We start from the raw sequence: 23,524 nt of genomic DNA, 5'->3' as shown, positions 1-23,524 counted from the left end.
GTGGAAGTGGAGAAAAAAGAAGACTAAAAAGAAAAGGCGCACAACTCAATTCAGAGTTGGGCTTTGGTCAGCTGAGGGGTGCCCTTGTGAGATGACAAGGGTTGGCTGGCACCGGTGATTGTATTGAAACTCGGTTTTGGAGGGAGGGTACTGTGGGCTATTCGTCCTGCTGCAAGGCAGCTGCAAGCCAACTGTGATTAATGTCAATCAGCATTAAGAGGAGACAAGAGGGAACAAAGACATGACGAATGATAGTAAGGACACCATGCCCCCTGTATGTAGGTTGGTTGGTAGCTGGCCTCAAATCCAAGCCACACTGTCCAACAAGGAGTTGGGGTCCACGAGATTCTGCCTAGCCATTCACTATCAACTATTATACCCGCATTTACTACTGTCCAAGTCCCTCAACTATTTGTCAAACACTACACGTCAACTTGAACCATTTTAACAACTATGGCCGAGGTCTTTGGTGCGGTTGCTGGTGCTATCGGCATCGCTGCCCTTTTTAACAATTGTATTGACTGTTTCGACTACATCCAAATTGCCCGACATTTCGGTGATGATTTCTCCAAATACCAACTTAGGCTCGATGTCGCGAAATGCAGATTGTCAAGATGGGGTGCAGCCATCAATGTCAACAGCGACCCAAGATTCTCTAATAATACTTCAAAGGATCAAACGACGACGTTGGCCGAGACTCTCCTGGGAGAGATAGTAGCAAGGTTCGAATCAGCACAGAAGTCTTCACTGTTATACAAGACGGTATCTCGAGACCAAGAAATGCAAGTTTGCTCTGAAGCAGATCTCGGCGCAGTTCCCCAACGCCTGCACAGTCACTTGCGGACACTCACCATGCATCGACAGAATCGCGTTGGGTTGACCAAGAAAGCATACTGGGCTATCTACGACAAGAACGAGATGGGGAGAATGATTGACGATATCTTCGACTTAATCAATGACTTGGAGAAGGTTTTTCCTGCTACCCCTCAGGCTACCAGTCGGTTGGCCGAGATGGAGATTCAAGAAGTCAATGACCAGCAGGGATTGAAGATGATCCAAGATACAGCTCAAGACTTGGATCCTATCCTAGCGGACACGACCAAAAGGAAGCTTCAAGAAATCACTGGCCAGAACACGGCCAGGTGCATCAGTGGGAAGGGAAGAACTAATATTGGCCACACATTTGTAAATGATTCATTTGTACAATCGAAGGGGTTTTGCGACAGCACATTCAACCACGTCGATGAGATCAATCTGGATGAGACTGCACGAGTAAACATTGGGAATACGTATGGTGGCAAGGGCTTCTGGGACTCATAGATAGAACTGCTGCTTAAGACAGACAAGGCTGTTATTGTTATCGTTGTTTGTGGCATTTTCGCGCTTTTTCTCTTTCTGTACAACCTTGACCTTGAATCACAATTCTTTGTTGGCGCGTTGTCCGAGCTATTCCCTCTAGCCCCTTCTGCCCCTGTAATAAACTGCGACATGTTTTCGAAAAATCAGGTAATCCTTCCTTTGTGGCTGGGTCTGGGTTGTGGCAGTACTCGAGCCTTGCGTTGCACAAGGACTTCATCGGTGGAAAGGATCTACACCGAGGTGGGTTGAAACGATGTTGCACGTTTTTCAGCTCCCCGCTTCAGAGCCTTGGCGTCTTGTCATTATACAATTGACAATTACAAGGCGTGACAGGGGTTGTCACAATCCCAGTGGCCGAGCTAACATTATTAATACGCCTCGTCTGACATGCCGATGCTTGATTGCCCCGTGTCAGCCGATGGGTGGTCTAACAGTGGGAGTCCTCAGCGAGATACGACATAACTTCTTGGTTTCATGTAGCACAACGCAAATATGAGTGAGATCTGCTTTCTTCCCACCATCAACCGAGCTTATGCTCAAGTACCTACCCCTCAATTGCTATGAACAGCACCGCCATTTTCTCATCTGCTGGGAACAATGTTTCTATAGATTTCTTTCAATCTATAGGTCACGGTCGTTCCAGCATAAGCTTGGAGTCTGTCCAGACAGACAGGCTTTCTGATGTGCGTAGCTGGTAGCAGAAAGTTTGACCGTCTTAGTCTAAGGGCGTGGAAACAAGTAGTCTAAAGCTGTAAGGGCGACTTTGATCTGATGGAAGTGGTTGGTGAACTGGGACCTGCTGGAGCAGGACCTGTAGATTTTGGTGTGGAGTGTATAGCAGTCATGGAGCTTATAACAGCTATGATGCGTGAATCCAATTGTGTCATTTCGGAGCGTGTAGCAACTATGATGTGTGATTTGAGTATGTTAATTTTTGAATAAATAATAGTCGAAGCTTCTGTTTACATAACTTCAAGAGGCATGCTATGCCTCTTATGTATTGAATGTATAAGCTAACTTACTAATCTTGTCTCTTGTACCTGGTTTGTGAAGTGAAGTCGTGCATGACTAATCCCACGCCATGGGCAGGAACTTTGCCTCGACCTGCCTCTACAAGTTACCATGCTTGGCTTGGACATTCGCAAGCACCGAATAAATCAAGCTTCTAGATCACGCTCTCCAGAAAGTTAGAACGTAGGTTCTTTACAACTAGGATACTGACCTAAGTCTTCCTCATAACCGACTCTCAGTTGCCAGAGTTGAACAAGACCCTGGACCCGGACCCCCACAATCTGACAAGGACAAGGATGGTTGTGCCTTGACTGAGTCTGGTGACTTATTCCCGGACATCTTACCCTAGATGTGAGTTGTATTGACAATGCACGGCGCGTGAACAATCACGTTCGTCAAGGGCAAGTCGATTAATGCAAGATGGCCATAGAATTAATGAAAGGGACTGAAGTGAAATATCATAGGTTAAAGTATCACGTGTGTTCCTCACTTGAATACTTTTTATTTGTCTTTTCAATTAATTTTGTCTTGATTTTCACATCGCCTCATCTGATAACGGTATCAAACACCAGCGAGAATATCTCAGTTCAGTAAGTTTCTGAACAATAGCCTGGCAGATAAGATTATCGAACAGGTGAGGCAACTTGCTCATTGAACTAACAAACATACTATTCAATACCTAGATTAAAAGGCTCTGGATCTTTTAGGACGTGCCTACAGTACTTTGGCTACTTCGTATTTAGAAGTTTACACAAATTACACAGAGATTGCATAAGATGCATAATTACAGCCATAATACTTATCCAATTTATCCCTTATCTTATTTGATGAGGAGTGCAAATTTCTTATCATCCCGGGTATAAGCAAAGTACCATGCAATATTCACTGCTCTTTGTTCTGATTCCTAGCCTACTCTAGCAATCAGGCCAGTTCCTAAGATATCAACCAATAATGAAAAGACTATGCGGAATATTTATTATAAAGAACTAAAAGATCTTGTTTTTACTCAAGCACTGAAGTTCCTGCTTGATTGGCCAGATCACATTCTTCAAAAATCCTGTCCTTGTCTCTGCATCATCAAGCCCTGCTGATCTACCGACCGGGATCCAGTCCAAAGACAAGCATGCCTGAATAGCTTTCGTCGAACCAGAACTATCCATCTTGTTGACAATTCTGTCAGCAACTATCTGCAAAGTTGCCGTGTTAGAATTGGATCGTTCCTTGGCTGTCTTCCATTTCTCGATTGCTCTCTCGTTGAATATCTCTATTAGTAAAACCCCCAAAGCTAGGATGCTCGGGTTGGTATGATAAGCCATACTTCCTGCAAGGAATTGACCTGATCCTGGGACATTGAGACGGGCGGAGAGGAATGGCGTCTTAAGATCTGGTTCATCTTCGGTCTTGAAAAAGAAGTAGATATCGTCTTTCACCCATCCAGGTTGCAACCAGTCACTACCATGGTATAAAAGGAGAGACTCTGCAAAGATGAGAGCAAGTCTCCGTTTCTCTATGGGGTCGAGCTTTGTGGGTCCTTCGAGGAGCTCCCCCAAAGAGATAGGTGGTGACAGTTCAAAGAAGTGCAATCGCCGGGGCTTGCATTGAAGGCGTCTCATAAGGTCCTGGCCTTGTGAAGCCTCCACTATGAACGCAATGCTAAAACCGTCAAGATCCGGAGAGAAAGCGTCGCATAGTGTATCCAAGGTCTTCAAATTGTTTTGACTACTCACACTGGAAAATTGTGTTAGAATAAGAACTGGTAGCGAGGAATTGAGTAGACTTTCCTTTGGGATGTTATCACCACATTTCCTTCTTGCCACTTGGTCTCTTGGGCAGGATAGCTTGAAAAGCGTTTCGAAAACAAAAAGTCTACATCTAAAGTTGGACATAAATCAATGCTTTTATATGCGTCTCTCAGACAGAGCTTGATATCGTGGGTCTCCTGGCAAGAACAACGGGAACAATGGTTTTGGAAAATAGGGTACAGACTAGCAATGAGATATTGAAGATCAACTGGCGGAGGCGTGTTATAATCTTGATCTTCCTTTTGTGGAATGTATTGGCCAGCGTTGTTGTTTCTGCTAGGTTCAATGCGTAATTGATCTTGACCAGTAACGTCTCTCAAATGCTCGACATACTCTTTGAGTCTTGCAAGGCATTCTGTGCGTTTCTTCTCATGTTTGAAGAATGAGAACCTGTTGGCGAAAGTGCTCCTAGTTGTACGTGATTCTCTTGCGTTTGCGAACGTCTTTAGTTTCTGAAACATGACTTGTGATTTCTGTTATTATGACTAGGTGAGAAGCAATACCCACATATATGAGAAGAGAACTGACCTGATCTGTCTGGTATATCCGATTGGTTTCATCCTTGACCAGTTGACCTAATAAAAACAGGACCTTCTTGCATATTACAGTGAATATGTGAAACCTCTCATCCGAACGGAAGTATCCCTTCAGTGTAACTTCGAACTTTGGGTCGTTGTACCAGTCTGAGATCAACTGGATGGTGTTAGTACTGGCTGAAATGACATCTCGAACCCTCTGCATAACTTCTTCGACGTAAAATAACTGTATATAAAAGTCCAGGTAGAAGGTCTCCAGGCGTTCTTCCCATCTACTCTTGATAACTATGTTGAAGATGGTTTCAACACCGTCCGAATAGGCTTTGGCAACCTCGATAAACAAGGGAAGGACAGCCAAGGCAAGGCCAGCACATTCGATGCCGGTAGGCATTGCCACTTGTTGACAGGAGCTATCGAACAGACATAAAAAAGCCTATTTTAAGGATTCAATATCTTGATTCAAATAAATGGCAAATAGAAGAATCCCATAAGGTATGAGAATATGAAACAAATCTCTGAAGAGCATCACCTCGACAGTCAGCACAAGCGGGGTAATGAAAAAGACTTGTTCGGGACTTCCGGTCGAATATTGGTCCTATGCCGAGCCAATTGTTATTGAAATGGCTTCTTGTCACTGCAGATCAGGCTGGAATCTCACCTGATATCATACGTGGCTGGGATATGGGAGACATGAATGCAAGTCTGAGCGATCAACCCCGCATTCTTTACTTCCACCTTCCACAAGTCTTGCAACGTATTGCTTCTCTTGATCCCGACCATTCTTGTCGTCTTTTCTATCGCTACGGGCGTCTACTATATTTGATCGCTAAAATGTCTCACCAAATATTCATCACTACCATCAGTGACGCAACACGACAGTGTGCGATTGCGTTTTCAGATATCATCCTACGCGCTGCATCTGGACAAGAAATCCCTGATCTTGCCATGCTCAAAGAACAACATGCGCGTTTCAGTATCTGGGCCGAAGATCTAGGGGTATCACCCGAAAGTAACTCTCCACCTGAAGATCATCTTTACCACGCTCCAGATGCAAAGAACGTGATAGTTAAACTTTTGCAACAATTGAAAACCACCTTGAAAGTCATTCTATCTCATAATACAGACTCTCCAATTCCAGATCAGCCTGAACAAACGAATGATGAGGATGAATATTCTTCAGATTCATCTCTAGGGATGAGTGACGATGAGGACACGGAAAGCGAGCTGGAACTAGCGACAGAGAGCCATTTCGCCACGAACAAACATACCCAAGTCATTGGAGAAATAATTTCCCATCTATACAGATTCAACTCTATCGTCAAACAGCCAAATCTCCATATCGAAGACCACAAGATGAACCGGTGGGCTTTGGAAGAAGGTCAACAGCTAGATCATCACCTGGAAGGACTCGAACTATATATGTCATGCTCGCTGGAAAGCGACTTTCCTACACTCCAGGCGTTTCTCAGAGATCGCTTGATAAATACCGTTATACAAAGGAGAAAGCGACTTCTTTATCAGGAAGAGTGCTCTGCAAAACTCAGGAGTAGCGTAAGAGGCTCCTCGAACTCGAACTCGAAGGAACAAGAACTAGCATCCGGGTACCAGAATGTACAAGACATCCGGCCGTATATCTGTCTTTTTCAAAGCTGCAACACTCCACTACAACAGTACACAACTCAGAACGACTGGATCAATCACATGTCCTCCCAGCATGCTCGAGTCTGGGTTTGTCAGATCAAGGGCCACGAGACCCACCTGTTCCGGAACCCTGCAGACCTGGAGACTCATCTACAGGATCAACATTCTGACATTATTGGTACCGATCAAATTTCATATCTTGCTGCAAGAAGTGCCAGAGAAAGTTCGGATATCTTGGGAGCTCTTTCGACAGCGAACATGGCTGGAACTGGCGAGGGATTACCTGTATGTCCATTCTGCAATTTTGCGGCACCTGATCGTTGCCCTACTGCGGAGAGTTCAAGAGAGACATATCAGAAGGCCTATGATCACATATTGGGGCACCTCAAAGTCATAGCACACAAATCCCTACCTCCCGCCCTTCAAACACCTCAGCCAATTTCGCTACGTAGCTTCAAGATTGCCATCATCTGTGGCAGCTCTCTCACTGCTCGTGCTATGTGTAAGGTTTTTAATGAAGACTCAAACATGGATCACCTTTTTCAAAAACGTATTGACGATAGGAACTCCTACTCTCTTGCCGCCATCGGTCGTCACAATGTGGTTCTTGTTCACATCGCAAAAACGGGCAAATCTGGCCCGGAAACACTGTTTTCGGATATTCGCAGAAATTTTCCTTATGTAAAGCTCATCGTGTTAGTAGATGTGTACCCTGTCATCCCGCCGCGTTTGAATATTGAGATCAATCTTGGCGATGTTATTGTCGGGGACAGAGTGCAAAGAAGCAGCGTGATGACACAACGATATCCCTACTTTTCGAATTTAAATCACAAACCTGGAGCAAGGGTACGGTCTGTGCTAGCCAATATGAGAACGACCCAATTTCGAAAGATGGTGCAGCAGAGAGTGTCCACCAACCTTGAAGTTTTAAGGAAATATCAGTCACTGGCCACTACTTACCGTAGCACTGGATACAGCAAAAGTGCGATACAGATGCATCACGGAGGAAGGGATCTTGAAAGGTTTTCCCATATTGATAATCTTGAGCGACAGTCCAATGGGAACCCGGACCCTAATTTCCATTTCGGCGCCATTGGCAGCCATTCATCGCCGTTAGAACTCTACAGCCGTCGGCCTACCTTCACGGACTATTTCAGGGAAGAAACAGGTTTGTTTTTCCAGTCTTGTGAACGCATGATGATGATTATTCAAATCAGGAGAATTTTCGAAATATGTCTCCTGTCTAGTTATCCAAAGTACTCGCGATCTTATCCCTTATCGGCAGAATAAGGACGAGCGGGAGAGTTACGCTGCGAGCACTGCGGCAGCCTTCACATCTGCCATTCTAGATTTTTGGCCTTCTGATACTTCGACAGGTGAGTGAAAAGCATAGGAACCATAAATCTGGTGCTGATTTGGCATATTCAGAGGATTCAGCAATTTCTGATCCCGTGTATCATATTTCGATTCCTAAGAACGAAGAATTTGTGGAACGCAAAACGTCTATGGAGGCCCTTCAAGACAAACTCTTCCGAAGTGATGCAGAACAAATCACCATATATGAGTCGATTAGCAGTGGAAAGACCCAGCTCGCCCTTTGGTTGGCGTACTGGGTGAAGGACAACATGCAGGATTATTCTGTCTTCTGGGCTGCAGCCATGAGTAAATACGCGTTTGAGCATGATTGCCATCAAATTGTGAAACGTCTTGGCTATCGATGCACAGCTGGAGATGATCCCAAAATAGTACTGCAGAGGTATCTCAGATCTTACAGCTCTGGGAAGTGGATATTAATACTCGACGGAGCGAGTGACGAAGATCTGACGTACGGGCAGTATGATCACCCTTTCGAGATCAGCGAATTCCTCCCAAATAGCCGAAAAGGACTGATCCTTGTCACAACTGGGTCTAAGGAAGTGGCTTTGGTAGGAGATGCTGTAGTCACATTGTCTTTCATGACTCCTGACGAGTCATTTAGCCTCCTCAGTAGGTCTTTGGTTAGTACGTCGCACGATCAGGCCATGGTGAAAGAGCTTTTGGAAATTATCCCACATCAACCTGTTGGAATCTCGCTGGCCGCAGCCTACATCAACATCAACGAAGTCGCCATCAGCTCCTACATTGGATTCTTGAAGGATGCAGAACGTTCCGCCATGACCCTCCTCAACGACATATCGGATACACGACTCAACATATATAGCACCTTCTATATGTCTTTCGAACAAATCGAAAAACACTTTAGTCTCGCAGCAAGAGTACTGTTATTTGTTTCCTTCTTCGAACAAAGCATCATTCGCACCTCAATCCTCCCGGGTGCAGAAAACGTTCAGCAGTTCGAGGGGGCCATGAAAATACTTTATGAATATGGGTTTCTGGCGACGAAACATGATGGTGACATACTTCATATTCACAGGCACATTCATCGAGCAACCCGGATATGGACACAGAAGCGAGGCTTTGGAGACCGTCACCGAGGCGCTGTTGCTGCTCACCTTGTACGGATCTTAACAACTAATATCTTGGGAACCCGGCTGTGGCGGGAACTATCTCTCACACCCATAATGGTGTTTCTGGCATTCCAAAAACATTTCAATCGCGATGTATGTGACTTGGGCTGCCTAGTTGGGCAGCATCTTCGTCAAATTGGACGTGTGGAAGAGGCCATTGAAATCCTTGAGGCAGTTTTGAAATCCCAGAACTCTGCTTTAGGGAAGGGCGAGGCATGTTATCTGGCCTTGGAGTTTGAGCTAGCAAGCTGCCGAACTATTGGAACATCTAACTGCAGTTAGGGAGAAGACTGACGCTGAGGATAGCCCTGATCTGCTGCAGCTACAACACCAGCTTGCAAACGCGTACTTGTCGACAGGAAGGCTGGATGAAGGCAATAAACTACTGGAGCATTGCAAAACAGTCGAGGGAAAACCGCCGTCGGATGAGCATCCAGAACAGAATAATTAGGATTGCTAACTAGGTTTCAACATTATCTTGAATTTTATTTGTTATTTTGCTTGCCATGTCCAAACTTTATTTGATGTATTGAGTAACGGGTAGTCTTGAATATATTCAACACACTGGTTATAGTTATGCAGAAATTTGTCCAAGTCGAGTTTCCTACATGAATGAGGCATGGATCCGGTCGAGCAACGTCAACAAGGCTTAGTGAAGTCAAAGAAGAGTCTGCGTATAGCGTCTTCCATAGTAACTAATGGGGTCCAACTAAGATTCTCGCCGGCACTAGTGATTTTGGGAACCCGATGTTGCACATCTTGATATCCTTCACCATAGAAGGTTGTCGAGTTTCCATCTTTCAATTTCACGTTGGCGATAGATTCCTTGAATTCATCCATGGTCGCCGCCGTATCCAGCATCAGAGTAGCCAAGTCCCGGATCGAATAATCGTTTGCCGGGTTTCCAATATTATAGATCTTGCCGCTGGCGATATCATTTTCGTTCACAATGATCTTCATCAACGCATCAATGCCATCGTCGATATAAGTAAAGACGCGCCGTTGGGATCCTCCATCAACTAGTATCATATCCTCACCACGGATGATGTTGCCAAGGAACCTAGTCGTGACACGTGAGCCATCCAGGAGAGTGTTGTCCACCGAGTCAAGTCCCGGGCCGATCCAGTTAAATGGTCTGAATATTGTAAAGTCCAAACCCTCGGCTCCATAACCAAATATGACACGGTCTAGAAGCTGTTTAGAACAGGAGTAGATCCACCGTGATTTATGAATGGGACCACAGATGAGTTGAGATTCCTCAGTGTCGAACTCGTCGTCGTGGCACATGCCATAAACTTCAGAGGTTGAGGGAAAGATTAGGCGTTTTTTGTGTTTAGATGCCAAGCGTACGATACGCAGGTTGGCTTCGAAGTCAACTTCAAATACGCGAAGAGGTGACTTGACGAATGATAGAGGAGTCGAGATCGCGGCCAATGGCAAGACGGCGTCGCTCTCCTTGACACGAGCCTCGATCCAGTCCCAGTTCGCCTCCATATGCCCTTTTCTGAACAGCAGGCGTGGTTTGTACTCCGCATTTTCCAGTCGTCCTGCAATACGGTGTTTCTCGATATCAATGCCACACACCTTCCAGTTGGTAGATTCCAAGATTCTCGCTAAGAGGTGGTGGCCGACAAAGCCATTGATTCCTAGAATGAAGACAGTCTTGGTGGGCTCTGAGATACCATTTTGTTGATGGCATGGTGATGGTGATTGCAATAAGGCACTAAGGGCTTGCGGAGACACCAGTTGGCTATCTTCGTCAAGTAACTCGTCAATTATGATGTATTGACCGTCGCCGCAAATTCCAAGGATCATATCATCGCGGACAAAAAGTCCAACTGAAGCATGCGGTTCAATTCGTTGAGATAGACTCGCTTTTCCGATAATGAGTTTGCGTCCGTTTATCATTGTCCACGCCCCAGGGTATGGCGGCGCTACAGCTCGGTGAAGATTGTAAATATTTGTTGCTGACCGTCTCCAGTCAATTCTCCCGTCTTCTGGCTTGCGGCGTCCAAAATAGCTGCCTCGGGCAATATCGTTTTGTAGCTTCGGAATGCGACCCTCCAACATATCAGGAAGAATATTCCATAAGGTCTGCTCGGCAACCGTCGACAGTTTTCCGAATACCTCAAATGCCGTTTCATCAGGCAAGATGGGAATCCTAGACTGCGCAACGATAGCGCCTGCGTCGGGTTTTGCCACCATCTCATGTAGAGTCATTCCCGTTTCTGTCTCACCGTGCAAGATAGCCCAGTTTACGGGTGCTCGACCACGGTATTTCGGAAGCAGTGAACCATGCATATTGTAAGCACCGCATCTGGCCTGATCAAGCAGGTTTGTGGGCAACATGTAACGATAGTAGAAGCTGAAGATAAAGTCGGGCTGTAGGGCTTGCACCTTTGATAGCAAGTCTTCTGACTTTGGGTTTGCCGGCGTTATAAAAGGTATCCCATGCTTGACGCAAACGGTCCCAACTGAGTCGAACCAGATGGTCTCTGACGGGTCGTCCTCATGAGTGACAACAAGTGGCACGCGGACATTTCGGGCAAGCAGCACCTGAAGACAACGGACGCCGACATTATGATATGCAAAAACGACGGCAGAATGCTGCGCAGTGGGCGCAGACATGATTTTAGAGATAGAAGGGAACAGTTGAAGCTGTCAATAGTGCAATAAAGACACTGTAAAGATGTATTAAACGCGGGGAAGTTGTTTGTTTACTTCACTTTGTTGATCAGGGAAGAGTCTGTCCCTAGTAAAGCGTCAGACTACGAAGTAATAACAACTAATGCCGTGACTAGAATGACGAAGGGTGCGCCGACATAAACTTGGAAATGAGATGTAGCTTTTCATGCACTAATGCCGAGGGCTTGGTGGCTTGCCAGCCGCTCGTGTTATCAGCAATGGCAATGTTAGTACGGCCATACAGAGTTAAGAACGCGACACCAAGACACTCGATGTTAGATCAAAACAAAGCACATGACATCACCATTTCCACGAGATCTACATAGGAACATTGTTTTGTTTTATGCAAGAAACCGAAACAATGAGTTGTCGTTATCTCGTCCTAACGATCGACTAGCGCGTATTAACCTCAATGAGACATAAGTCATCAGCGCCACAAGAGCCTTCATCATTGGTCTTGTTTTTACCGAATGACGGAATGACCACAGGAGACAAACTTCAGACGTACATTGCATACCTATCTTAACCATTCTTTGAAGCCAGCTCTTCCCAATGAGACAAGTGTACCTACCCTTTTCCAAGGCTGAGATAGACGAGGACACCATTGCCGACGTCGGTCACGTCCTGCGTTCTGGCTGGCTCACCAATGGGCCAAAGGTGGAGGAATTTGAAAAGATGCTATCGGATTACTTTGGAGGACGACAAGTGCGGACATTCAACTCTGGCACAAGCAGCCTGGAAATAGGGCTGCGGGTTGCGGGTATTCGCCCTGGAGACCATGTCATCACAACACCCATCTCATGGGTTGCCACCGCAAATGTCATACTGGCCATCGGGGCCACGCCTGTGTTTGCAGATATCGACAGAAAGACACGAAATATAGACTTGGAACAAGTTGAGAAAGCCATTACCCAACGCACGAAAGCTATCATTCCTGTCCACCTGGCAGGACGGCCGGTTGACATGGATCGTCTCTATGATTTGGCCAATAAGTATAACCTAAGGGTCATTGAAGATGCTGCTCAAGCGATTGGTTCCACATGGAAGGGAAAGCGAATTGGTTCATTCGGCGACATCGTCTCGTTCAGCTTTCAGGCTACAAAGAATATCACAACTGGCGAAGGTGGGTGTCTTGTACTCAACGACGAAAAAGAAGCCGCTCTAGCCGAGAAGTTGCGGTTCCAGGGTATGGTGCGAAGCGGCTACGACGGCATGGAAGTTGATGTTCTGGGCGGCAAGCATAACATGAATGAAATTGCAGCGACAATCGGACTCGGTCAATTTGGACGTCTAGAGGAAATCACAGCCAAGCGTCATGCTCTTGCTCAGCATTATTTCACTTCTTTCGGTCCGGATTTTGAGCAGGTATATGAAGTACAGTTACCTTTGGCAGATACCCAGAACTCTAATTGGCATCTGTTTCAGTTGGTATTGCCTAACTGGATACCACGTCCTGTCTTTCAAGAAGATATGAAGAAACTGCACCAAATTGGTATCGGTTGTCATTATCCTGCCATACACATTTTTAAACTTTACCGGGAACAGGGTTTCAGGGAAGGCATGTTTCCCGTCGCTGAGCAGGTTGGACGCTCTATAGTGACACTACCCATGTTCCCATCAATGGCCGAGTCTGATGTTGAACGTGTGGTTTTCGCTGTTAGAGATGTATTTGAGACGCATAGGTAGCCGTGCAATGAGAAGAAGAAACCTGAAGTAATTAAACAGCCGTTTAGCATCGAATAGTGATAGACAGTAGCAGTACCGAGGCAATCTTGAGGTCATGGAGTACCACCAGACATACCCCGCGACCAAAGTCAACTTTCCCCATGTTGTTTATAATCCATCTCGGTTCGTACTGTAGCTAATTATCGTGAAGCACTAGCTGGAAACGTGCGCCTCTTTATTGGTATTTATACCAGAAACAACCCTGTACTGGGATCATCCCCGAAAATTACTCCGCACGGAAATCTGGACCGATTCAAGGACATGGATCAAAAGTTGTGACAGACAACGTGGAAGAAATTCATCTTGCACGGAAGAAGAAGGTAGAATATGACAAATGATCATTTATCGGGGATGGAGGCCGCGAGCTACTACATCCCGAATCTAGATAGATCTTAGCTTGAGAACCAGTTTCTGGGCACTTGACGTCTTAGAGGGCTGGGGAAACAAAACTATACCGCTACCTCGGCACACTAGTGGCACGCTTACCCTGGAAGAGAAGGTCAATCTATACACATAGATGCCTCCGCATCTTGATACTACTCTACCATGTTGCAATGAGAGCTCGATCTTACAACACTTTACCTCTCTGAGGAAATCTTGGCATTCACACATGTCCGAACAGAGGCACATAATATGCTCTTATTCGCCCTCTGTAGCTGTCTGGACGCATGTCTTAGATCCCCTCACTTCGTCTTGCCACGCGTCTCGTACTGAGTAGCAATCATGGTTTCCTTCAGTGTTCTCATTACCTGTCTATCTGGTGCGGCAATTGCTACCGCATCAGCTGTCCCTAACCATGGTTCTCCCTATGCACCAAAACACGCAAAATGCCCATCGACACCACTTGTTCGTGGCGCTTCGGGTATCTCCGCTGCTGAATCGGATTACATCACTCAACGACATCGCAAAGCTTCGACCGCTTTGAAGAAATGGTTGAAGTCCGTTGATAAGGAGTTCGATTCAGCTACTAAGGACTGGGGTTCTGACAAGTACGGTGACGCGCCTGTCGTTGCTCTCACATCGAGTGGTGGCGGATACAGAGCCATGCTTAGTGGTGCTGGAGTTGTCAAGGCTTTTGATGGACGTGAGAAAGTTAAGACTGCTGTCAGTGGCCTCTATCAGGCTGTTACCTACGAAGCCGGCCTGTCTGGTGGTTCTTGGCTTCTATCTTCAATCGCAAGCAATGATTACGCGACTATCAGCTCGTTGCAGAAGAAACTATGGGAAGAAGCACTTCAGAGCAGTCTTCTCGTCCCTAGTATCCTGAACTCACCTATGAAGGATCCCGTCTATGATACCGTCGAAGCAGATATCAAGGCAAAGCAGGCCGCCGGTTTTGAACCTACCATCATCGATCCTTGGGGCCGACTTCTCTCTTACGGTCTTCTGCGTGGTCCTGAAGGAGGAGTACGAGAGACCATGTCCAGCATCGCCCAAACCTCTAGTTTCAAGAACCATGTCGCACCATACCCCATCATCACAGCTCTTGGTGTTGAGCCTGGATCTTGTATCCCAGAGACGAACGCTACACAGTATGAGTTCCATCCTTATGAGTTTGGCTCATGGGATGCTGGAGTTGAAGCTTTTGCTGTGTCCAAGTACGTCGGAACGTCTTTTTCCAATGGTCGTCCCACCAAGGACTGCATTACAAACTATGATCAACTGAGTTATGTACTCGGAACATCTTCCAATGTCTTTGCAGCAGTATGTTCGCCTATCCCGTCCAACAATTCCGCCGAGGCCACATTGGTAGAGAACTTTGCGGCACTGGTTTCTCCATCTGGTCCTGGAGTTTCCGTGCGTCAGGGATTTGGTCTATTTCCCAATCCTTTTCAAGGTCGCAAGAAGTCTCCTGAGGTCTCAGCTCTCTCGACTCTAGAGCTCGTAGACGGTGGTGTTGGAATTGGATACCAGGGTAACCCGATCTGGCCATTCCTCTACAGAAAAGACGTGGACGTTATTATTGTCAACGAGAACTCGGCCGACACAGAAGACCACTACCCCGATGGTACACAGATCTTCAACACCTACAAGGCAGCCAAGGCAGCTGGTTTGACCCGCATGCCAACCATCCCATCCAACAAGACTTTTGTGGACAAGCATCTGAACCAGAAGCCCACCTTTTTCGGTTGTAATGATAAGAACGCTGCTACCATCATCTTCATCCCCAACTACAAATACACATACGAAAGCGGACAGTCAACAAACAAGATTCAGTATTTCCGCAATGAGACTGTTGGAATGATTGACAATGGTGTGGAGGTTGGAAACTATGGTGGTAAGAAGAACTGGCCTATGTGTCTTGCGTGTGGTATTATGAAGAAGAAGGATGGAAAATTGCCCAAGGGATGTTCGGCGTGCTTCAAAGAATACTGTTTCAACTGAGAGAGTAGTAGATTGATGATACATGTTTGTTAAGATTATCATGGTTATAGAATATACTTCAATGAGAACATAAATATTACTACCAACTTTACCTGTAACATTCTTGTTAAACAATGACACCACCGTCACCGATAGCTTAAACTCCCCTAACAGAAAGACAATGCAAAACAACCATTTGCGCCAACTAGTTCCAAAATCCATGCCCATTTCAAGACTTTGCCTTGTTCGTCTCAGGTCCTGCATAAGCCGCTGTCTGGCCAAGCTTCGTCCATGGCGCGAAAGCCTATCACAGTTAGTTTCCAGTCCCTGTATTCGAGTCAAAACGGTACTCACATTCTTAACATTATGCAATGGCGCAGCAAGTTCAGGGAAGTGTCTGCACAGAACATCCTTCATGGTGTTCTTCTGCACCCAATCCATACCCTCGCGCGTGTAAACTTCAGGACACCAACCATCGCCAGCGATGAATCGATCCGACTTGATGCGACGAGTGGCCATGAGGATGAAGACGCGGAAGGCTGTGTCACTGAAACCGAAACCCTTGGGGAGAGGCTCACAGAGTGTACCGACTAGAAGGTCAACGGCTTCGAGATCACCTTCATACACCTCCTCCAACTCAGATGCCAGTTTGTCGTCGCCGCCAGTGAGGTCGATAAAGCTCTTAGCAGCAGGCATGTGGAATAGACGACGGAAAGCATTGTAACGAGGAACACCTCGCTCACGATCTCGAAGAATATCGATAGTTCCCAAATCCAAGTGTCTCCCCTCAGGAAAGTCTTTATCGGCAGGGATCTTCAAATCGCGTAAGAAGTTGGGCATGTTATGAGCCCGAATAGCACCGGGATAATTGACACCGAATGAGTAGAAGACGTCGGCAAAGGAAAGTCCTAGACCAGACTTTCCTTCGTCGAAGGGTTTACGAGCAGACTCAAACGAAACGTCCACGATGGGAAGGGTCCCTTCATGCTGGCCGTCTTTAATGTTGAAGAAGGCGACATTGTCAGGGATGAGAGAATGAAGGCGGTAGACCGAGACGAATTCTTCTGTGAGGCAGTAGGGTGCTTTGTCGTGGTCTACGCCTGAACCTGGGATACCAGAGATGACTTCAGACTTGTTGTCAAACACGCGACCAAAAGCGTGCCAAAGCTGTTTGTGTGGTTAGTAGTTGACCCTTGTTCAAAGACTAACAAACCTACCTTATCACCGAGCAAGCCCCACCAATTCGCGTTCATTCCAATCTGCAGCGCAGGATGCTGCAAAATACCAGGCGTCCACTCAACAGTATGAATCTTGGCCATAAGAGCACAATTGATCAACCTGGCTGTATCAAAAATATGATCACTCGACCAACTAGGATTCGAAAGATGAAGCTGTGTAGCGATGGCATTGTGCTCAAGAGCAAACAGAGTGTGCAAAAGTTCAAGACCAAGCCACCAATTCTGTCTGAAACCAGTCTTGGGAATACCATCTGCTGATCGGGGAAGAAATTGTTCGCCGTCAGCGACACTTACTTCTAGTTGACCAGGCTTTGACTTGTGGCATTTAGCGCGAAGGGCTTGTGTTTCGGCTTCGCTTGATCCGTAGATCTGAGAAGCGTCCCACCAATGTGTGTTTTCGTTGTCGTAAGCAGGTGTCTCTGCATCCTGCTTCGACAAGATATCGGCTTTCTTGGTACGGGGGATCTTCATTGATTGTTCAGTCCACTTGTCTTTATTGTGGAGTGGGATGTCGATATCCTTGTCGCCGTTTGTAACTAGGAAGTGCTGCGCCCAGTCATGGACCTGGAACTGGATCCATGCCGCGGCGAGAAGATTGACGATCTCAGCTGGTTTGAATTGGCCTTCAGGCCTGGCAAGGATCTTTTCCGAGATAACTCTTGGGTTGGGTGTGAGCAATTCCTGTTCAGTTGGCGGCTTTGTGTACTTCCTCGGAACATTGCGACCGAACCTCATTCCAGCACATCCCATCTTGGGTTGCTTGAGATCATTGTAGAGACCATCTGAGTCTCTTGAAGAAACGAACTTGGAGTCACTCATCGGACATTTGTCGGTACCCTGGAATTCTGCATTGGGGGATGTATCGTGCAAGTTCCCCTCGCGAAGTTCATATCGAAGGGCAAGGAGATTAAAGACAGCGAACCAGGTAGGAAGTTTGTGCCATTCAATGAAATGGTTAACACCTTTCCAAAGACGGATGTATAGAGATTTGAGAATAGGGACGAGGGACATTCTGGCGGCATATAAGACTCCTGCAACGAGTGCGACAAAGATAATTGAAGTGACAGAAGCCATGGTGCTTGTAGCCGTTCAATGAATACGAGGAACGAGCTTGCTTTATACCTGGGACCACCAGCTTGAAACCAGGCATCAATCACATGCAAGTCATCATTCATGTAAGTAATTCTTGGCTAAGGCTGAGGCTGACACACAGAGGCGTCGTGCTATCGTGAAGACTGTGCCATGAACTTTATTGGTTCACGCGCTGTTGTGACCCCTGCAATTGATGAACCATCCGTAATGTGCGCCTATCATAGAGCAACGAGGCTCGGGCCTTTTCAGCATGGATGTGATACAATGGTAACGCCGTCACTGTCGATGCTTCATGTGGGCAATCAACAAGTCATCATTATATCATGTGCCATGTGACTGGTAGTTTGATGTCCTGCGAGAGGGGCATCCTATACTTACAATTCCATGTGGTCCCATGTGGCGTTGTTCAGCTTCAGCCTTTTTCAGGAACTACAGACACTAAGGAGTTCGTCCCTCATAATTTTCGCTAGTTCCTAAGTCTAAGTAGTTTGATAGTCTCCCTCGATGTCGGTACCTAACGGTCCAGAACCACGTTTAGCGTTGGTGTGCTTACCCTGTGGCACAACTGAGGTTGAAATGGTGAATACGACATGGTGCACTATTAACACAAGCCCCACGTCCAATTGGTCAATAATGTTTTCAGACTAAGACATTATCGTCAATTGCGGCTGAGAGCTGAAAGCTGTTTCTTGTAGGTGTGGTTCGTTGGTGTGGATAAGGCTGTAAGCTTACACAGCTTACTTCTCACCAATGATCCTGGTTTGAAAATTATGCTGATGGTTTAAATCCTCCAATAGAATGAGCGAGACTGCTGTGACTGTTGGGGGATGAAAGATGGGACTGTTTTAGTTAGGGTTAAGTTGAAACAGTTCATGGAAGATCAATGGCTGCCTCCACAGAGTAAGTTAAATATCACTTCTTTTTTTCCCCCTTTGTATCGATAGAGAAGTTGGTCTGTAAACTAGAGATACCATGATAAATCGCCAACTGTTGGCTTGAATGTACTGCTTTAATTTCGTCTACCATGTCTCCAGTAGGCAACCTCGGTAAAAATAGAAAAGACATGGATCAGACAACTGGAGGCATACCATTCGTCCTATGAGACCACATTAAAATGGAGTCACGACTGTAGGTCTGACATTGAAGGCTGTGAGTTCTCCTCACAACATCTCTCTGTTATCTCTTTGTTCATCGAGTCATGTCTTCGGATCAAACATCAACGCGAGCTTCTTTAGGACGCTGCCCCGCTGAGATTATCAACTACATCTTTGGTTGGTTCTGTTGGCATTGTCGCAATGCTCATTATGTGCGTAGATCACATACACGAAAGACCGATTGCAAGGCGCTGCTCGCCTTGACTCAAACAAGCAAACTTTGTCGCGACATAACTATGCCAATACTCTTTCACTGCTCAAACGCACATCTTCCATCACGCTATATTTTCAATGTGCTACTTTGTCAGCCCAAGTTGGCTCAATGTACGCGTACCCTATTCGTGGATTTCCAAGTTTCGGCAGGATACGTCGACGCTAAAAGTACTCTTGTTGAACACATGGCAGCCAAAAACGTTGCGCCCGCTGCATTCAATGATCAGGACTCGAGTACGTATTGGAGTAGCGTGGGAACGAGCTTGTTGTTGAGTATTTGCTCCAATATAACACGCCTGGTTTTGGTCGATGGTGTTGCGCATGGCCTGTGTAAGTATAGCCCATCGCTATGGGGTACTTTCAAGTGTGACCGACTTAAATATCTTGAGTATCGTTTCATCGACATGCATGAGTGGACTCCTGAGGTCCTCTCATTGCTTGTCAACGCCTCTCCGATAGTTGATGTTCTGGCCTTGCGGGGGATGCTCAACTGGAGATGTACAAATAGTGACAGCGCCGACATCGCCAAGTTGCTTCCTGCCCTCAACAACCCCACCGAGATCCGCGTTCTTAAGTACGTGCTGGTCAAAGGTCAAAGGACCAGCCCAAAGCTGATGCAAGACATCATCGAAGCCGCTCAGAACCTACAAACATTTAAATACATTGCCAATGGAGTCACGCATTTGCAGCACAAACTGGAGTACGGGAGACTAGTAGCTCGCCTTCCGAAGGACGTTATTGAGCTGTTGAAGGCATCTCGAGCGACCTTGAAGCACCTTGTGCTTGATTTTGACGGGAAACCGAGACCGTTGTTGCCCGCGATGTTCGTTTCTCCCCAGGAGATAAGCCGATTCGTTCAGCTGCAGACCCTCGAGATCGACCAAGTGTGCTATTGCAGGCACCTGCTCGGAAAGGAGAATTTGGAGCAAGAGGAGTGGGACAGAACCACATACCTCGCTGATCTTCTTCCTACCACTGTTACGAATTTAACAATCTTTTGGAAACCAAAACAACCGTTCCACCGATGCTTGGACTGTATCTTGTATTTGGGCAAGCGTGCAGTGGCTGGCGACTTTCCGAGACTTGAAAGCGTTACAGTCCAATGTCCCATCAATTCTGAAAGTTTATATACCTTTCAGGGTCGAAAAAAGTTTGAGATCATTGGGAAGGATGCTGTAATGGTGGAACTAGAGGGTCAGGCATGTCGTCTTAGAGAAGCCTTTGAGGGCTCTGATGTTATCACAGGTTTCCGATTCGGAAGCCAGGTAAAAGCAATGTCTCTGCGTACCTCAATGGTGTAGGCGGTAATTGAAATCAGCTTCGTGGCGGTAATGATTGCAGTGATATAATTAGCTGTGGCCTATGTTCGTTTCCGTGCCATATCCAGTCCGTCGACTCGTGAAAGTGATATCTAAAAGTTCCTATTGCAAAAGCCTCGTATCTTCATCCAAAACACCAAAAAGACTACCAATCTCCTTCCCCACCATCCTCAATTCATCAGCTACCTGTCCCGTCACAAGGGCATAAGCGTACAGCAGCGCATAATCCCTTTCTTCAACCAGAACTTCGCTTGAAGCACTACTCTCACTTGTATCATCATCGACCAACCTTCTTTGATGATTCTTTCTAAACTCAAAGATCTTGCTTAGTAGATTCTCGCGTGCTGACACAATACTCGGAGTCGCGTCTGCGAAAGGATACTCTAGCATAGTAGAGCTAGCGACGACCTGAAATGCTTGGCAGATGTGATCACAGAGAATAGCGCGCTCACGAGCCGTATACTCTAGAAGGGCCTTTTCGCCTTCTGTCAAATGTCCCTTTCGACACGCTACAAGACTCATGTTGTAGAAACCATCAAGGATACGCATCGTGCCTTTGAGGACGCGACCGTAGACATCCATAGGGAATGGTCCTCGTAGCTCAAATTCTGAGGCGGCTGAGACTCGTAGGCTGTCTAAATCGGATGCGTATCGTTGTAGAGCCGCTTGTTCACCAGACTTGAGGTAGCTTTGTGATCCTTCGCTACGGAAAAGAACAGTGAGGGGACCTCGCTTCCAGATGAGACCCATCTGTAGATGAAGCACTGAGAGACTCTCTTTAAACTTTCGTCTGGCCGAGATGGGCCATATGACGCGACAGATGACGAGACCCCATATGATGCCTGCCGTGACAGCAATGGCGCGACGCTTGGCAATCTCCATGATATCGGGTTGATCAAAAACTCCATCGTCGGCTGTGTCATTCCCATCTGCCTTTCTCTTCACTCTGTAGGCGTATAGCGTTGAGACATTGTAGGCGAGGAGACTGATGCGCCCGAATGAAGCCTTGCCATGCTGAATGATCAGATAGAAGTTTATGAAACTCGTCAACCACCCGAGAGGTATCAGAACCAAGGCATACCCGTGGCTGATCTTCCAGTTGATGATAGACAACAGTGCTCCGAACAATGTTCCGATGAATCTGGCCAGACTAACGGTGTTGGAAGCGCCAACAGTGAAACTGCAGACAATGATGAAAGATAGTAGTCCCCATTCACCACGCCATTCTTTGTACAATTCTCTGGTCTCTTCTAGAAACGCGAGCATAGCCCAAAGAGCGGCGCCGATGCCAACTTTGAGTCCGAACTGGATATCATCTCGCGCCATCTTCTTAAAAAGCGCAGAGATATTTCTCCAGACCCAAGCGAGGATCTTGTTCAAATCAGGTGCCTGGTACCATGTCCTGACATCTACGAGTATGGGGACAGCAGCTGAGTTATTCGTTCCACTGAGAGTACTGACAGATCGTTGTCGATTGCGCATCAACACATCTGCTTCAGCTGATTCGAATAATCTGATAGCTTTGTTGCGATCTTGTTCGTTGCCCTTCCACCAAAGAAGCCACCTCCAACCTCGACTTTTGTGCAGGACAACATACTGCAGATCGTCTAAAACGTCGAGATACTGCAGTACGTCTTCTCCGAATGATTGCACACTGAATGTAAAGTGCCCACATGCAGCAGCGACTTCTTCAAGGTTTGCACGTGTCGTAAAATCCGAGGAAGCCATCTGTTCTATCCGATCGTAAAGGCCTTGCAAAGCATCTGAGCGAGCTTCATCGAAGGTGTCAAGTGAGTCCATCAAATTGCGTCGTAGATCCTCGTCAACGTTGATCTCGTAGTGGGGAGGTTGTCCAAATTGAGGTTCGTGTAAAATTCTGCAGAGGTTTTGTCGCACTGATGACATAGACATCGCAATAGACTCGTTGAACTGTTCAAATAGCTCTCGTGCTGTATTCGTGGTGCTTGTCCCATCGGTATTGGAGTTAATTAGCTTCGGATGTCGTAGCTGCTCGAGCTGGGTATTGGTCGCGTTTCTCAAACCTCCCAAAGCTTGCGAGAGTGTCTCCATAGATCGCGCAACAGACTTTTCATGCTCATAAATAGCTTCATGACCAAGAAAGTAGTGCTCAAACTTGGCTTCTCGCATATCCTTCATCATTTGCGCATAGGACTTCGCGTAGTGTGTAGACGCGGCTACAAAGCCATCTGACACAAGGCCTTCTTCTGACCCACTGACGAAGCTGTTGGTGATCATGTATAGCATATCTCCTAGCGGAATCGAAACCCGGTTCATGGTTTCTCGGAGTGATGTCCGGGCCGAAGTTCGCCAGAGAAACACATTGACCAAGGTTGTGGTTGTGATACCCATCACCAGCATCTTGAAGACCTGCAGCACCTTTTCGTTGGAAAAGACGTTGGACATGACATGATTCTCCTTGGTGACGACACCGATGATGGCCAAGGACGCAAGGGTAGTACCAACATTGACGAGAGGGTTCAGCATCCTTTGCTTGACCCACCCCATGAATCCAAATCCGCCGCCGATGAATACCACAACGACAAGAACATGCGACAAGGTCACAAGATGCATTGTCGAACCGAAGAACACCGAAGTGACCATCGACAAGACCGAAATAATCTCAGCATAAGCAACAGCCACGATCGCAATGAGAATAGCCTCAATCATCGACCCAGTCGACCTAGCGGGGTGAAAATAAACCGTAATTGTAGCGACGACATGTTTGCCCTCTGGTTTACCAAGAAAGTTTGCGAGGAATGGTACAAATGTCGCGAGACTGGCGATGGTGTAGGCGACAGTGCATTTCAAGACGCCTCGACCGTTGGGTGTATCAAGCCATCGCTGACAGCGTGCTGAA

At 46.6% G+C, this 23,524-nt stretch overlaps 9 protein-coding genes across 9 annotated transcripts; 5 read left to right on the top strand and 4 right to left on the bottom strand.

The window, feature by feature from the left end:
• Positions 1-453: 453 nt before the first annotated feature.
• On the top strand, positions 454-1,320 carry FGSG_08145 (uncharacterized protein; the record flags this gene model as incomplete). The annotated part of the gene is made up of 1 exon (XM_011322366.1): positions 454-1,320. One exon carries the CDS (start codon positions 454-456, stop codon positions 1,318-1,320), a length of 867 nt encoding a protein of 288 aa, XP_011320668.1.
• A 2,036-nt stretch (positions 1,321-3,356) lies between these two features.
• Positions 3,357-5,099, bottom strand: FGSG_08146 (uncharacterized protein; the record flags this gene model as incomplete). Its single annotated transcript, XM_011322365.1, has 3 exons — positions 3,357-4,098; positions 4,506-4,645; positions 4,701-5,099. 3 exons carry the CDS (start codon positions 5,097-5,099, stop codon positions 3,357-3,359), a joined length of 1,281 nt encoding a protein of 426 aa, XP_011320667.1.
• A 440-nt stretch (positions 5,100-5,539) lies between these two features.
• On the top strand, positions 5,540-9,138 carry FGSG_08147 (uncharacterized protein; the record flags this gene model as incomplete). Its single annotated transcript, XM_011322364.1, has 5 exons — positions 5,540-5,717; positions 5,832-6,259; positions 6,380-7,517; positions 7,597-7,725; positions 7,778-9,138. 5 exons carry the CDS (start codon positions 5,540-5,542, stop codon positions 9,136-9,138), a joined length of 3,234 nt encoding a protein of 1,077 aa, XP_011320666.1.
• Positions 9,139-9,495: 357 nt separating this feature from the next.
• Positions 9,496-11,484, bottom strand: FGSG_08148 (uncharacterized protein; the record flags this gene model as incomplete). The annotated part of the gene is made up of 1 exon (XM_011322363.1): positions 9,496-11,484. One exon carries the CDS (start codon positions 11,482-11,484, stop codon positions 9,496-9,498), a length of 1,989 nt encoding a protein of 662 aa, XP_011320665.1.
• Positions 11,485-11,759: 275 nt separating this feature from the next.
• Positions 11,760-13,227, top strand: FGSG_08149 (uncharacterized protein; the record flags this gene model as incomplete). The annotated part of the gene is made up of 3 exons (XM_011322362.1): positions 11,760-11,767; positions 12,081-12,906; positions 13,087-13,227. 3 exons carry the CDS (start codon positions 11,760-11,762, stop codon positions 13,225-13,227), a joined length of 975 nt encoding a protein of 324 aa, XP_011320664.1.
• Positions 13,228-13,989: 762 nt separating this feature from the next.
• On the top strand, positions 13,990-15,651 carry FGSG_08150 (uncharacterized protein; the record flags this gene model as incomplete). Its single annotated transcript, XM_011322361.1, has 1 exon — positions 13,990-15,651. The coding sequence occupies one exon, from the start codon at positions 13,990-13,992 to the stop codon at positions 15,649-15,651; it is 1,662 nt and encodes a 553-aa protein (XP_011320663.1).
• Positions 15,652-15,859: 208 nt separating this feature from the next.
• Positions 15,860-17,942, bottom strand: FGSG_08151 (uncharacterized protein; the record flags this gene model as incomplete). The annotated part of the gene is made up of 4 exons (XM_011322360.1): positions 15,860-15,934; positions 15,985-16,797; positions 16,848-17,021; positions 17,163-17,942. 4 exons carry the CDS (start codon positions 17,940-17,942, stop codon positions 15,860-15,862), a joined length of 1,842 nt encoding a protein of 613 aa, XP_011320662.1.
• Positions 17,943-19,512: 1,570 nt separating this feature from the next.
• FGSG_08152 (uncharacterized protein) lies at positions 19,513-19,985 on the top strand (the record flags this gene model as incomplete). Its single annotated transcript, XM_011322359.1, has 2 exons — positions 19,513-19,901; positions 19,961-19,985. The coding sequence occupies 2 exons, from the start codon at positions 19,513-19,515 to the stop codon at positions 19,983-19,985; spliced, it is 414 nt and encodes a 137-aa protein (XP_011320661.1).
• Positions 19,986-20,748: 763 nt separating this feature from the next.
• Positions 20,749-23,238, bottom strand: FGSG_08153 (uncharacterized protein; the record flags this gene model as incomplete). The annotated part of the gene is made up of 1 exon (XM_011322358.1): positions 20,749-23,238. The coding sequence occupies one exon, from the start codon at positions 23,236-23,238 to the stop codon at positions 20,749-20,751; it is 2,490 nt and encodes an 829-aa protein (XP_011320660.1).
• Between the last annotated feature and the right edge of the window lie 286 nt (positions 23,239-23,524).

Source organism: Fusarium graminearum, chromosome 2, assembly GCF_000240135.3.
Source record: "Fusarium graminearum PH-1 chromosome 2, whole genome shotgun sequence".
NCBI classification, from domain to species: domain Eukaryota; kingdom Fungi; phylum Ascomycota; class Sordariomycetes; order Hypocreales; family Nectriaceae; genus Fusarium; species Fusarium graminearum.
The sequence above is the reverse complement of the archived record's forward strand: the minus strand, read 5'-3'. Positions and strand labels throughout refer to the sequence as shown.